Genomic DNA, 15,597 nt, shown 5'->3' with positions numbered 1-15,597 from the left:
ATCTTATCTCTGCATGAGAGAGAAGCTGAAGAAATTAACCAGTAATCACTTTCCACTTTAGTTTTTAGTCCATCTATTCATATGTCAAGAATAAAACTGCATAATTTTTTTAAAGTTTCTGCCTTGAGACAATTGTTCATTTCATAATTCTGCAAGTGGGAATGTAAAGTAATATAAACTTTCTGGGGGACAATTGGGAGATAAGGATCAAAGATCTTTTTTTAAAGAAATATAGAATGAGGAGATATATATATATATATTGCTGTTTTATTTCCAAGAGACTCATATTCCACAATATTAATGAAATTTTCTCCCCTGTAAAATCCCAAAAGTTCAGTGAGCAATCATAAGACTTCTCCTACATATCTTCATATTAAATATAAAGAGTTCAAATATTTCTTTAAAACTAAGGAATTCAGTACCTCATACTGCAGAGCTCTCGTTCCCACACCACATTTTGACGTTCTAACTGTGAATTCATTTGTCTTGTTTCAAAAAGCTCTTTTTGTAGCTTGTTAACCATATTTTCCATTTTTTTAACTTTTCTTCTAAGTAGTTCACAGTCAGATTCTTTACATTCTATTAAGCTTCTGAATGAATGAACTGCATTCTGAATTTTCAGTAAGGTAGCATAATCTGCATTAGGAAGAAAACACAAATAGAAATAAGATGAATGAGTAATTTTTTGTGTATAAAGGACTGTGCATTTCGCATTCACTCATCCATACATTGAACAGATGGTACTGAGCATCTATTCTGTGGAAGACATTCTTCTAAGCTCTGCAGACATTAAAAGAATGACAAAGTAATATTGTGAACATTATGTAAATAAATTTGACAATTCAGATGAAGTGGGTAAATTCCTCGAAACAGAGAAATTACAAAAGCTCAATTAAGAAAGAACACATAAGCTAAAAATCCCTATATCTTAAAAACCAAAATGAAAGTCCTATTTAAAGACCTTACCACAAAGAAAATTCCAGTCCCAATGGTTACACTGGTGAATTCTACCCAATATTTTAGGAAAATTTAATACCATTTCTACAGAAATTCTCGTCAAAAAATGAAGAAAAAGAAATATGTCCTCATTCTACAAAAGTATCACTAACCTGAATCCAAAACCAGACAAAGGTATTACAAGAAAGAAAACTAATGTCATGAAAATGGAGGTAAAATTTCTAAACAAAACGTTAACAAATCAAATCCAACAATACAGGATCATTCATCATGGCCAAGTGAGGTGTATCCCAAGAATGCAGGGCTGTATTAACACGTAAAAATCAATTAATGTTATTCATCATATTAACAGACTAAAAAAGAAACATCATATGATCATGTCAGTGGATAAAAAGAGGCACTTCCCAAACCTTAACATCTATTGCTGATAAAAACTTCCAGCAAACTGGGAACTAAGGGAACGTCTTCACTATGACAAAGATCTGTGCCAGCTCTACAGCTGACACCATGCGCAATTGTGAAAAACGGAACGCTTTTCCCAGAAGGAGGGGAAATGGACAGGAATGGCTTCTCTTACTCCTTCTATTCAGCACTGTACTGGAGCCAGTGCAATCAGGCGAAATAAAGAACCAAAAGACATCTGGATGGGAAATGAAGAGGTAAAACTGTCTGCTAATCAGCGGGGAATATGATTACTTGGTGCGAGTCAGCTAACTCCAACCTGTGGGCTGGGTTGCTTGCTTTGGTAAATAAAGTTTTACTGAAATACATCCACATCCATTAACTTCTGTATTGTCTATGGCTACTCTTGTCATAACAGTGACAGAGCTGATTAGCTGTGACAGAGAACGTATTTATTGGCTCCAAGTCTTAAATATGAACTATCTTTAGTAAGACAGTAGTTTAAAGAAGAAAAACTTGACCACCTTTGGTTACATAGAATATCTGAGAGAATCCATAAAAAGGCTACTAGAACTAATCAATGGGCTCAGCCAGGTTGGAGGGCACAGAGTCAGTATACAGAAATCAACTGTATTTCTATCATCAGAAACTAAAATTTAAATTATATTATTTTAAAACAAACAAACAAATAAAAATATACTACTTACAACCGCACTGAAAAAGAAGAAATACAGGTAAACTCATGAAAGACGGAAAGACCCAGACACTAAAAACTCTAAAATATTACTGAGAAAATCAAGGAAGACCTATATAAGTGGAGAAATGAAATTTGTTCAGGGTTACAAATTCCGTATTGTTAAAGGAGTCAATTCTCCCCAAATTAATCTACAGATTCAACATAATCTACATCTAATTTCTAGGACACTAGCAGACTTTTTTTTTTTTTTTTTTTTTTTTTTTGCATATTGACAAACTGATTCTAAAATTCATGTGGAAAGAAGGGTAATAAAATGAAACAAGATGAATCCAGAGGACTGTGGCCTTTAACCATGGAGATGTGAGAAGCAGTAGCTGGATTTTAAGCAAGGGGGTAACAAAAATCTGAATTTTACAAACTAGTAATCACGGTTGCGGTGTAGACCAAGGTTCCAGGAGGTGGAACGGCGGAGAAAAATGTCCTGAGGTGATTTCAGTGTTCTAGGAGGGAAGTAGTGATAACCTGACCTTGGGTGAAGGCATAGGAGCGTCAGAGTCAACAGACAGCACAGGGAGTGGGAACGGTCACAGCCCCTGGCTGGCAGCGCACAACACGTCTGATTCTGCTTTAACACAAAGCAGGTTTCTGAGACGCAGCGGACTGTTACGTACCCGCGCTCCCTGGGGCAGCACTAGGTGTGCACACGTTACCGCGAGATACTTCAAAAGGCTTTGTAGTCATACAGGGGCCCTACCTTTCCCCTCCAGGCCAAGTCGTTCGATTAGCCTCAGGGTGTTCTTATAATTAGGGTAAGGCGACTCGCAGTCCTCAGAAGCTGTTTCCGGTGACAGAGTTAAGTCATCGAGGTCACCCACAGAATTCACCTGCTCTTTGACCTACAAATAAATAATGCTATTTCACAGTGTCTCCAAGAAAGTTATAAAATATGCTCAGTGTACTGAGGTGATAAATATCCATCTTTTTCTGAGAGCAAAAACACAGACACTTCTTGAAAGAGCTGATTTTTGTCAAAAGGCTAATTTTATCAATAGTGTTTCCAAATTATTTTTAAGTAAATGTCTCTACAACAAAGGAGGATTTTCTGTTTTTCCACTCTCTGTTTTATAAATTGTTTTACTAAAGGATAATATTTTTATAATTAATATTTTTCTATACCTTGTCCTTTTTAGCAGATGTTTTCTTTGAAGACCTAAAAAAAAAAAAAAAAGCAATTCATTTCAGCCAAATACTAAATATTGAAAATACAAGAAATATGTAAACATGTTATTTTTTATATAAAATCTTTGCATTGATAATTAATTTTCAAAACAAGGGATTGAACAAAAATGGAAACCATAACATTAAAGGACAAAGAAAGTATATCAATTATATTATTAACAATGTATTAAATTTAGATCAAGTGGACAAACAAAGAAAAAGGAAGAACATAAGGTTACTTGCATTATTTGATAGGAAAAAATATACCAGGATTTTCCTGTTGTTGTCATTTTCAATAAAAACTGTTATTTAAGGCACTAAAACCTATTTGGAAAGTATTACTTAAGTCCTAATATGAAAGAAACCCTTTTCTAATAATCATGGAATTAGCTTTCTCGAGGACTTAGTACGCAACTGCTATGCATTATTATCAGCACTTTACATGTCTTAAAGACATTTTAATCCTCTCAACAATCCTGGGAAATAGGTAATACATTAGGTACTTTACCCAGGAAGAAAATGAGGCACAGAAAGGCTAAGTCACTTGCCAAAGCCCCTGTGTCTGCCCAGAATTCCAACCCAGGCAATCTGGCTTCAATACGTGCATTTCACAATATGCTAAGAAAGTAATATTTATTTTTAAGTATTTTTAACTAATGTAGTAAATGAATCTCTATTATTATTCTATGTCTAGGTATAGTTATAAATAATAATTTCTGGGGCATATATCCAGAAGGAACCCTACTTCAAAATGACACCTGCACCCCAATGTTCTAGCAGCACTATTTACAATAGCCAAGGCATGGAAACAGCCTAAATGTCCAACAGATGACTGAATAAAGAAGAAGTGGTATATTTATACAATGGAATACTATTCAGCCCTAAAATCCAACAACATAACGCCATATGCAGCAACATGGATGTTCCTGGAGAATGTGATTCTAAGTGAAGTAAGCCAGAAAGAGAAAGAATAATACCATATGAGATCACTCATATGTGGAATCTAAAAATAAAACAAAACAAAACAAAAATTCAAAACAGAAACAGACTTATAGACATAGAATATAAACTTGTGGTTGCCAAGGGGGCTGGGGGTGGGAAGGGACAGACTGGGATTTCAAAATGTAGAATAGATAACCAAGATTATACTGTACAGCACAGGGAAATATATATAAGAACTTATGGTAGCTCACACCAAAAAAAAAAAATTGTGTCAATGAATATATGTATGTTCTTGTATAACTGAAAAATTGTGCTCTAGACTGGAATTTGACACAATGTTGTAAAATGACTATGACTCAAAAAAGTTAAAATAATAGTAATAATAATTTCTGAATCTTAACACCTATTTTTTAAAAATTAAAAGACTTTAGACCTAGGCAATACTGGAAATCAACTTTCAATAAAGATTTGCTTTTGTTAAAGAAATTAATCAGTGGGCATTCATTATCCATTCAGCTGTTTGTTCATGCATTTGACATGTCCTTATAGAGCAAACAAAACATGTTAATGACACTTTTGGTACAGGAATGATGGCTTTTGTAATTTAGAACTTAGTAATCCAAAAGTAATCATCTGTGATAGACTGTTAATAGTTTATTATTCTATTGTATACAAACAAAATCTTCCCCTTCTTCCTAGAATCTAAACAAATATTAAGTTAATATAATCTGATAGTTTACAATAGCATACAAAACCATAGCCACCCATGATGATACTGTCAAAGACACTATAATATCTAGAATCATCAAGGAATGATTAAACCCTATTCAGTATGGCCTAAGTGTGTGTATAGTTATTATGAGTATACAATTTAAAAAAATCTATGTACAATAGTGTAATTTTAAAGTCACTATCTGCATATTGAATTGTGTAAGAATATTACGCTTCAGAACCAATGAATAAGCCCTTACAACAACTATATGTGAATAGACGTTTACTAGAATATTTTAAAGATAATGTAGTACAATCAATACACTTTCTTATACCGGAAATGCAAACAAGGTTAAACTGAAAATCATCTCTTCTACGGAATCAATTCCAACAGCAGAGAGACATGCTCTACAAACTACCATCTTAGTATTAAAAAAAAAAGAAAGGGAACCCCCACGAGACCCACATCCCCCTTCAGTTATCACCCAGTCCTCTCCTGCCTTCCCAGTGAATGTTCTCTAAGGGGCTGTTTAGACCGATTCACTGCAGCCCGGCTTCCATGGGGACGTATTATTGAAACGCCTTCTGGTCAAAGGCACTTGTCCTCATCTTAACCTTTCGGCAGCGTTCCTCTGATAGTTGAGAAATCCCTTGCCTAGGCCTTTGCACTATATGATGCTGTTCTATTTCCAGAGAAGGTAATCACTGCCAATATGTCTTCACCTAGAAGTAAAGAATTTGTAGGCATTCCCTGCCATGACCTAGATCTCCTTCACTTAAACTGCTGTTGTCACTCATGTGCAGGAGACCACCAGCCAGTGAGGCAGTCTTCTCAAATACATGTGAAGTCACAGATGCTTTTAATGTCTGTTTTCCACTTTCATTCTTCTTTACTTCCTTCATAGGCAAGCCAGGAGAGCTACTTTAAAACAATCCATAAAAAAGCCAATTTTTAAAAAATAATTCTACTAATAAATTTTAAGAAACCAATTTTTGAAAAATTCCAACTCTTATCCATCTTCAGTCATTTAATAATTCACAAAATGGTTATCAAGTGCCAACCATAGGCAAGGAAATACAAATTCTTGCTTCAAGGCAGATTTACAATTATGATACAATGTGATACGCAAGAGCTGACATATGGAAAGTAATAAGTGAGCATAAGGAAGGCTTTACAGAAGAGGGGAAACAAGCAGGTCATGAGCAAAAGAGACAGGAGGAAATGATTCTACCTAAGAGATTAGAATGTGAGCACAAAATTAGGCATTTGGAATCTAAGAGTGTCCTCGGAACCTGGAAGGAAGAGTGCAAAAAACATGGAAGCAAGTACAGAGATGAGTCTGGGAAGAAAATCTGAACAATACTAGGAAAATAATAATTATCTACTATTGAATACTGATATACGCTTACTTATCAGAAATTTCTTTCTGCAGAGCAGGTAACTGCTGGTCATCAGTTTCTCCCCCCTTCCTCCGCTGAGTTCGTCCTTTGCAACAGTTGCCATCACACATGGTTTCTGATCCTTCCAGTTCACCACTTTTGTTCCTGTTCTCTTCTACTTTAACCTTTAGTGAAAGTTTGATACAAAAGGTAATTATTACTTTATTCATGATAAAGACGTTCTTTCCATTCATTTTATCATTTGACTCAGAGTTTGCCCTGATTTCAATTGATTAAAATATATTTGTTCTTACTTTAATTTTATCATTTGAAGACATTGAAATGTTTGTAAATTCTGCTTCTTTCTGTTTGAGGAAAAGAAAGAGAATTTCCAAAATTTTAAAAGGGCTTTCTTAATGTTGTGCTGTTACATCCACTTCTCTGCATGTGAATGACAGAGACAGAGAAATAAAAAGACAAAGGCATAAAATTTGTCCTCTTCTGTCTTTACCACCTAGATTTTGTATTAAACAGCCAGACTTAGAAGATGTCACACCTTGGCGCTTCAGTAACACAAAGGAAACAATCTTCTTTCTGTGCTAAAGCTATCTTTTCCCCACTACATTTTATAATTCTTGTTTCATTTGGATCCTGGGGTATCAAAAAAGTGGTGTTTAATATAATATATAAACCCAAGTTTACCGAAAGGAGCAGAGTGAAACTGATGAATTGCCAGTTAGTGTGGAATTCTGGAAAAGGAATAATGATTCCCAAATTCACATTCAATAACCATGACCATTTTATAGCTAGAGGGCATAGGAGTAGTGAGTGATCTACCTTAGCCCCACTGTCTACTGATAATGGGAACACAACCAAGAAAGGTCAAGTGATTTGTCCAAAGCCCCTAAAGCAGCAATCTTCAGCATTTCACGGTGTCAAAAGAGATGATACAATTCTCTAACACTGAATCTAATAAAGTACCAAATAAATTCATCAAATTGATCAGATAAGTTAAAAGGGTGACTTTGGCAAAGCTGGTGGCAGGGCTCATCTCCTTTTTCTATTAAAGGAGAACAGCTTCAGATTTCTGTCTACCTTTCACACTCTTTGCACTCACACAAAAGAACACACACACACATTTAAAAAATCCATTACTAGAAGTGAAGAAAACCATTCAGTGCATCTCAAAACTCAAGATTTCTCCTTTGGAGATAAATACAGATTTTTTTCCCTGAGGGTTCATACTACCTATATGATAAAATCATACATGTCAAAACTTACTACATTTTATTAAATAATACAATGTAAGGGTCTGACTCAACAGAAACACCCAAGAGTGGTGATTCAAGAATATGTGGGAGCACATGTATTTGTTCTTAAGTATATCTCAGAGTGGCCGTGATGGAATTCTAAGTGTCCAGTGATCAGTAAGACACATAAGCCGCACTCACTAAAGCACAATGAACGGATCAGTTTAGTGAGAGTGTGTGCTTATATCCCTTCTCTCAGTCACTGCTTCCTTCCCATTCTATGGAAATGCAACTTATATTTAAGCCAATAGATTAAAAACAAACAAACCAACAAACCTTGAGCTTATTATATTTCCTAAGCCATTTCACTTGCGTTTATTCTGGCTCAGAAGGTCACGTGGCACACAGCTGAATTACTTTCCCACTTCATATGAAAGAGTGACACAGACACTTATGTTGATTAAGAAACCAAACCCAGGAAAATACTTCCCTGAATTCGTGTTATTTAGATGGCAGAAATAGTCTGTTTCTACACAATTACATATTTAGATCTCCCCCATTTTATACATAAGCTATTTTCATAAGTGGAAAATCAGATCAGATATGGATTAGAATGGAACAGATGATTGATAAAGAGAAAAACCAGAGAAGCAGCAAAGGAATCTCTACCTCTTTTTGAAGCTGAATTTTGTTTTTCCAAAGCCAGGAATTCTACTTGTAACATGCCTACCTCATTCTTAAACCTTTGCATATCTTGGTGGAACTCTTTTAGATTTACTTTGTTCTGTTACCATTTGATGGAGAAGAACTCACATTTCCTAATTCGGGGTCCATGATTTTAGAGCTATTAGCACCGCAGTTAACTGCAAACAATGGCTTCTGGAGCTGGTCTTGTTTTGGTTTGGTTTTCTTATAAGTATTTGAAACAGCAGTCATATCGTGAATTTTATCTGAATCATGTGTTTCATGTCACTGGAGCGGGCAAGCCACAAGCCAAAATGGCTTTTTGGACCACTTACCAGAGGTGTATGTCTGATGTCTGATTTCCAGTGAGTATTTCGGCTCCTTTTTTGTTTTCTTTTTGTATCAATTTCTTGGTTTTCTTTCACCAGCAGCCGAGCTCGGTTCCTTACTTCATTTTCTCTATCAGTAAAGAAACCCTCCTCATTTTTGTCACAAACATGTTCAGTGTCTGGTGTGTCATTTTCAGTTAACTTATTTTCATTTAAATAAAGTTTTGAAGATGACTGGCAGCCATACTTTGCTGAATCAGCCTTGGAGTAAGATGGGGAAACACTTTCAAGACTGGGCTCTTCCTGTTGAGGGAACGCCTGGAATCCTACAGGGATGCAGGCTCCACGTGTATCTTGTTCCTCAGAATCACATATATTATTTGTCACACTGAAAGGTAGTTCCTTTAAGTCACCATGTAGTTCAGAGTAGTCATGTAGTGACTCTGCCTTACGATGAACAGTAATTTTGCATTTTTCACGGATTTTACTGACTTTCTGATTTAACTTCTTTGTGATAAATTTTGTATTAATTTTCCAGTGTAATTTGCCTTTTTTGACCCACATGTCCTCATGCTTCTCCACACAAGTATGTTTTGAAGATACAGGTACGTCCTTTCTGTCCTGTTCCTTATTCATTCCTGGTTCTCCAGGCATTTTTTGCAGATGCACAGGTGTAAGATTGATCTGCCTGATTTGAACTTCAGATTTCTTTTCTTTCACAGTACATGCTTGTAAAACGTATTTATCCTTAAGTATTCAAGTACAGATAAAGAAAAATTAGAAAATAATTAAAATTTAACAAACTTCCTAATCTATGTTTGGCTACTCACAAACTAAGAAGTGAAAAATAACTTGCCTTAGCCTTGAAATAGGAGAAAAGTAGGAACTCAGAAACCTAACTTTGTCACTGTTTGTTTGAACTAAACAATTCATACATGTTAAAGCTACCAAGAATTAGAGATTATGTTTTTAACATTACAGAGGCTTCCTCACTAAAAAATAGTTCACCTCACATACCTTAAATAGTGAGCCCCTCCAGTGCATGTAAAGGTTTTTTTATAAAGGACTAATAACCGGAGAATAGGCAAAATGTAAATTATTAGGTGCCAAAATCAATTAACTTCCATCAGAAACAGGAACAAATTCATAAATTTTAATGCAAACTATATACTATGATAGTGATCTATCTCCGTATGTATTCTCTGCATCCATCCAGGTGTATTATACTCTAATATTCACTAGTGAGAGTGAATAAAAGAATTTTTAATAATATTTACTGATTTCCTATCCTGAAATGAAATAAATTAGAAAGGTTTTGTTTGTTCCCTAACAGCAAAGGTCCAATCCTGGAAGGTTTGATTCTCTTAATAGGCAGTTGGGTTGACTCTATGACCCCTATTCTCTCCCTGATTGTAGATTCTGAAATCAATTACATAGAGATCGCAAGACAGAAGAAATCTTTCATCTTGGCATCAAAGACTTGCAAATTGAAACTGCAAATTTTGGACCACTGGGAATGACTGTTCCTTACATAAAACTAACCCAATGTCCATCACTGCTATATTGTTTACAATTTCAACTACTTAATCACATGATTTATTATTTGATATCACCTTCTTTATCATGTGAGGCAGTTATAAAAATGGAAGAAGTAAACAATATTCAGGAAGGATTTTTGCCTCAATTCCAAGGATAAAGTTCAACTATAAATTATTAAAGACCCTAACAATACTGTAAGCTTTGTAACTAGATAAAATGCTATTAAAAACAGAATATGAAATAATTATTTATTGACTCTAAAAGTGTAGTTTGAAAGGCAATTTCTTTTGAACTGTGTTATTAAAGCACAGAAAACAATATTAAACAGAAATTTAAATTTACATTTTTACATACCTGTGACTGGTTGTTTTCACTTCCATCACGTCCTTCTTGCTCTTCCTTCGATGCCATTTCTAAGTCTAGGTCTGCTGGAAAATGAATATGCGTAATTAAAGTTAACTGCTTAGAACAGCTATATAAAAGGCAACATCTCTATAAAAATAGATAAAAAACATTACATCAGTTGACAGTTTAAATTAAGCTTAATCTTTAGCTGAATATTTACTTCTTTAAGTAATACTTCTAATTATCTAAAACTTCAAGGAAGTGTTTGGGAAATACTAGATGTTACCAGATTAAAGGCACACAAACATTTCAAGGTTTCATTCGCAAATTCATCCACCAGACATGAACAAAACAAAGAGAAACAGTACAAAATTTAAAAATACAGTAGAAACATACAGAGTCACAATAGACTCTATTCTCTACATCCTAACTAACTTTTTAACAACATACCAAGCTTCAAGAGCAATGCTATTCATGGTTCCCAAAATTACTGTTACTTTTTATGCTTTTATCTTTCCTTAATCTGAAATCTTTCCCTCTATTGTTGTGACAAATTTCTTTTCCTCTTTTAAGACTCAGCCTGCTTTGTGAAGTCCTCCTTGATTACAGCTATCTTTCTACAGAGACACAGGGATCTCTTTCCTTGGAGCTACCTTGGTTCTTCACAGATTTTTCTAGTGTATCTTCATCAGCTGAGCTGTAAACTATTTCTTTACATGTCTATCCTCTTTGCTCCTTTGCTGTAGAGGACAAACTCTTAAAAGTACCTTTGTAGAAACAGTCTTTATTTATTTTACTCAATAATTACTTATTGAGTTCCTGCTTTAGCAGTAGGCACTGGAGTTTAAAGAAGAATGTGGATAATAGGTGTCAGGGAAGGCTTTTCTAGAGAGAATGCTGAGCTGACACTTCAGCAGTGAGGTCAGCCAGCTTCCCAGGAAAGCGGGGCAGGAGAGCAAGAGAACATGCAAGGCTGGGCAGGAAGGGAGAGACGCACACGAGAGGGTCAATATTTGTGTGAAATCCAGGGCAGGTGAGGAGGGCATCACCAGCAGCTCAGAACACCAGAGCAAAGGACAGACAGAGGGCTCTAGAGATGGAGAGCCAGGCCGAAGTCGGACCACAAAAGCCTTGCCTGTCCCTGTAAGATGCCTGGACATTAATATGCTTTAAAGAGTGTTTCATGGTCATGTGTGCATTTGAGATAGATCACTCTACGTGCTGAATATAGCTGTAACTACTATTTATAAATTCAGAGCTAGATAAAAATAAAGCTAAGAAACCATACTTTGAGAAGGGAATCTGTGGATGGCCACCTAGGTTTCCCAACCAGTCACAACGCTCTAGACACCATCCTCCTACCGGCTCTCAGGAGTGTGCTGAATACTAGTCTCAACGAACTTACTTTCTCCTAACCCTTTTTGCTATTTAATATGCTGCTTTGGTCAGAGGATGAATGTAAATGTCATGCCAAAAGGCATTGTCTGGTTCTAGGTTGCATAAAAGGAGTAAACACAAAGGAGATCCTGCCACAAAGTGATTTCTGCAAAGTCAGAGTGCGGCGAAGCCACGCACAGGTGGACTACAGCTAACTCTCTGTGCTGCTTTATTACCTTCTTTGCTGCTTTTGTTCTCTGGCAGCTGTGATTCACGCAGGCCACGGAGCACTGCATTTTCTGACAGAGACAGGGCTCCAATATTCATCTGGTCTTTATCTACTAGGGCCCTCTGCCTCAGTTCTGTGCATGCTGACTGGTCTGTGGTCACTGATTGTGATACCGACGGACATTTATTGACTTCCAAATGCTCAGCTCTTTGACCAGCCGCATTATTGGGTCTCAAACTAGTAGAATCCCAGTCTGAAGAATCCGAAAACAAAGTTTCCACTTATTAGAATGTGAATAACAATACAAACTTGACTAACTTGTACGAATTGTCTTTCCAGAGCAGCAGCCCCACGTCCGTCCGCAGCCCCACTTCCTCCTCTCCCCTCGAACACACTGCTCCTTCCCAGCTGGTTGTACTTTACATGTCACTGCTGTTCACATAGGGAGCCATTGTCTCTCTTTTTCTACTTTTAATTCTCTAGTATCTCTTATTTGGATTAACTCACACTCTCTATTAAACAGTCTATATTCTATAAGAGCTTTATGAATAATTATGAGTCTTCAACATATGAATTTTTTCATTAACCAAATGTATGTCTAACCAGCCATTTACTGGACGTTTAAATATGCATGGCAGTATTGTGTCCTAGAGACATGGGTTTAAGAAAACTTAATGAACGGTTCTACTTTAATTACAATGAGACAGTCTTTCCTCAATGTACCAATATCTTCAGAATTCTTTCCTTAAGGCTTGGATAAACATCATCAACTTATTTAAGAAAAGATAGCCTTGAGTGACTAATTTTTTCCATAGAAAAATAGGATAAGTCAAGGTACAAACTAGATCCAAAGAGTACAGGGTGCCACGAGACAGGAAATATGTAACAAAAATGTTTTCCTTTTTTTAAAAGAATTAAGTTGTCAGATTTAAACTTTTTAAGACAAGTTAAAGAAAAAAAGGTAAGAAATGTAGAAGTGAACTTTAAAGCCCGTTTCATCACAAGGGCCCCTGTATCATTTCACATCCATGAACCCTGTTTAAAACCGCAGTTCTCAAGTGTCATCTGAGAAGCCCTGCAGCCCCAAGTTCCCTCCATCTAGGGAGTCCACGAGGTCAAAACTATTTTCACAATAATACTGAATGCTATTTTCATTCTCATTCTCCGTTAAGTGTGCAGTGGAGGTTTCCAGATACATGACATGTGATAACATCATAGCTCTAATGGCTAATGGAATGTTTGTGTGTGCTTGTATTTTAAATCTTTCAGTTTTAGTTTCTAATATACTAAACATCAATAGATACAAACCACTTAAGAGTTCTTTGGAAGTGTCAATAATTTTTAATAGTCTAAAAAGAATCCTAAACCCCAAAACTTTCAGGATTAGTGTTTTAAAAGATCGTGTCTACCAAATATTAAGGTAGGACTAATTACTTCCATCATTTTTAATAATCAAAGACACCACCCCCTGCACACACACACACTGCTAATCAAAACATCCAGTTGGCTTAAGATCTTTGGGGAAGGGAAATAGCTCAGTGGTAGAGCACATGCTTAGCATGCACAAGGTCCTGGGTTCAATCCCTAGGACCTCCATTAATAAATAAATACAGAAATAAATAACTATCATCAATGTGACAGCACTAAAATAATTAAAGTGAAATATGACTGACATGTTAGCTAGTGAAGCTTTACCCTACGTAAAGGTCAGAATTCAGTTAAGCATTTTAAAACTCTGGAAAAACCTTAGAACCTAATAATCAATCTCTCAGAATCCCTAAGAAATATGGGGATACCAAACTGAGCACTTCAGTGTCTCCGAACATCAATAGAAATATCTGAGTCAAAACTCACATTTAAAAAAATCTTTTTCTTATGCTTATATATTTTATTCAATCATGGATGCCAATTATAACATCTGTCTTATTTATGTCATCTTTCAATTATATTTGAAAAAAAGAAAGGAATTAGGAATAAGAAGACTGTACTTCATTTCAGAGTTAAATTTGTATTGCAAAATTTACCTGATTTGAATGTTTGTAAATTCTTCATTCCTCCTGGTTTATTAGGAACAGAATCTTTCACTCCAACGGCAGGCTGAATGGTTTTTGAAACAAACCGATTAATAATGTACATTTGATAAAATTTGTAGCAATAATTTAAGGGGGAGAGTGTCTAGCTCAGTGGAAGTGTGCTTGTTTAGCAGTGCATGAGGTCCTAGGCTAAATTCCCAGTAACCTCATTAAAAAAAAATTCATGATAAAAGTATAAAAGTTTTTACCTTCAAGTTAGGATGCATTTCAGTAGAATCTAAAAGCCAAAAGGGACACATAATCAATTACATGTAAATATGAAAGCCAACTATCCATTCATGCAGAGTTAGTACTGAGCGCAATCCTCATGCTTGCTTTGGAAATGGGTACATTAGGTTTTGGTGTTTTGTTTTTGAGGGGCAGTTAGGACAGCAACAAGACAGAAATATGAATCCATTATAGATACTGAATAAAGAACAGGAATATAGGTTTCAAAAAACATGCAGTTGAGATTTCAAAAGTACGATTATGTTTCAAATGACTTTATAAGATAGAAACGTGCACATATACCAATGTGAACATGCTGCCTGAGGAGGAGAAAAGCGATCTTTAATCAGAAGAACAAATCAGGGCTCCAAGAAGACAAATGTGAAAGCTGATGGTAAAATGCAACAGCACAGCGTTCATGAGACTGACACCATTAGACTACAAGTATTTATCATGCTCTTCAACTTGTCCTATCATTTAGGAAGTCCACAGTTGTGACGGCAGTTCATTTGAAAGTGCAATTCACTTATCATCAAAGTGTGATGAATTGATCAGCTTGGATACACACTTGTAGAATAATAGTTCATAAAAATATTCATTTTTTCCATACCCACATGGGCTATTGGTATGCCTACATTTCTTGGATCCTCTAGCCATCGAAGTTTCTTGATCCACTCATGCAAGAAAGAATGTATACTGAGTTTTCAATATTGAAATCTGATGATCAAAAATAAAATTTAATTGCCACAGAATTATTAGATATTAAAAGTCTTTTATATTTCAAAACCTTTGTAGTATTCACTGAAAATAACAACTTTAACATTTATGGAAAGAAGCTTATTAATTTCTTTTGTTTCCTCTATACACAAGTCTACCCTCTGAGCGTGGTCTGAAGACCAGCAATGAGGGCATCACCTGAGATTGTTAGAAACTGCTCAGAATGTGCAGTTTTCACTGGGTCCCCAGGTGACTGAGTAAAATTTGAGAAACTCTGGTCTATACCGAGTCTGCTTCTACAGCACTTGGACTTAATTGAGCCTTCTGAAATCCTGCCTCACGCGCCTCCCTGTAACACTTCCCCAAAAGCTGCATCAGAAGTTGCAGACTTTCCAACGGACTCTTTACCAGGCTCCAGCTCCCCTGACCTCCCCGGAACGCACCCTGCTCTCTTCCTCTTTCCCACTCTTCTGTTGGCCTCTGAGACACCATCCTATATGGCAGCAACACGCTGCATGAC

General features: G+C 35.9%; 1 protein-coding gene across 1 annotated transcript in view; it reads right to left on the bottom strand.

The window, feature by feature from the left end:
• The window catches only part of LOC135322094 (ankyrin repeat domain-containing protein 26-like), a 162,921-nt gene that overhangs the window by 33,478 nt on the left and 113,846 nt on the right, over positions 1–15,597 (bottom strand). The window contains exons 7-10 of the mRNA XM_064489576.1: positions 6,338–6,492; positions 3,233–3,266; positions 2,811–2,952; positions 423–636 (exon numbers count right to left, since the gene is read on the bottom strand). Of these exons, the coding sequence (XP_064345646.1) occupies positions 423–636; positions 2,811–2,952; positions 3,233–3,266; positions 6,338–6,492 (545 nt within the window). The remainder of the gene's footprint in view (positions 1–422; positions 637–2,810; positions 2,953–3,232; positions 3,267–6,337; positions 6,493–15,597) is intronic.

This window comes from Camelus dromedarius, chromosome 9 (assembly GCF_036321535.1).
Source record: "Camelus dromedarius isolate mCamDro1 chromosome 9, mCamDro1.pat, whole genome shotgun sequence".
In the NCBI taxonomy this organism is placed as follows: domain Eukaryota; kingdom Metazoa; phylum Chordata; class Mammalia; order Artiodactyla; family Camelidae; genus Camelus; species Camelus dromedarius.
This window is presented reverse-complemented; position numbering and strand designations above follow the sequence as displayed.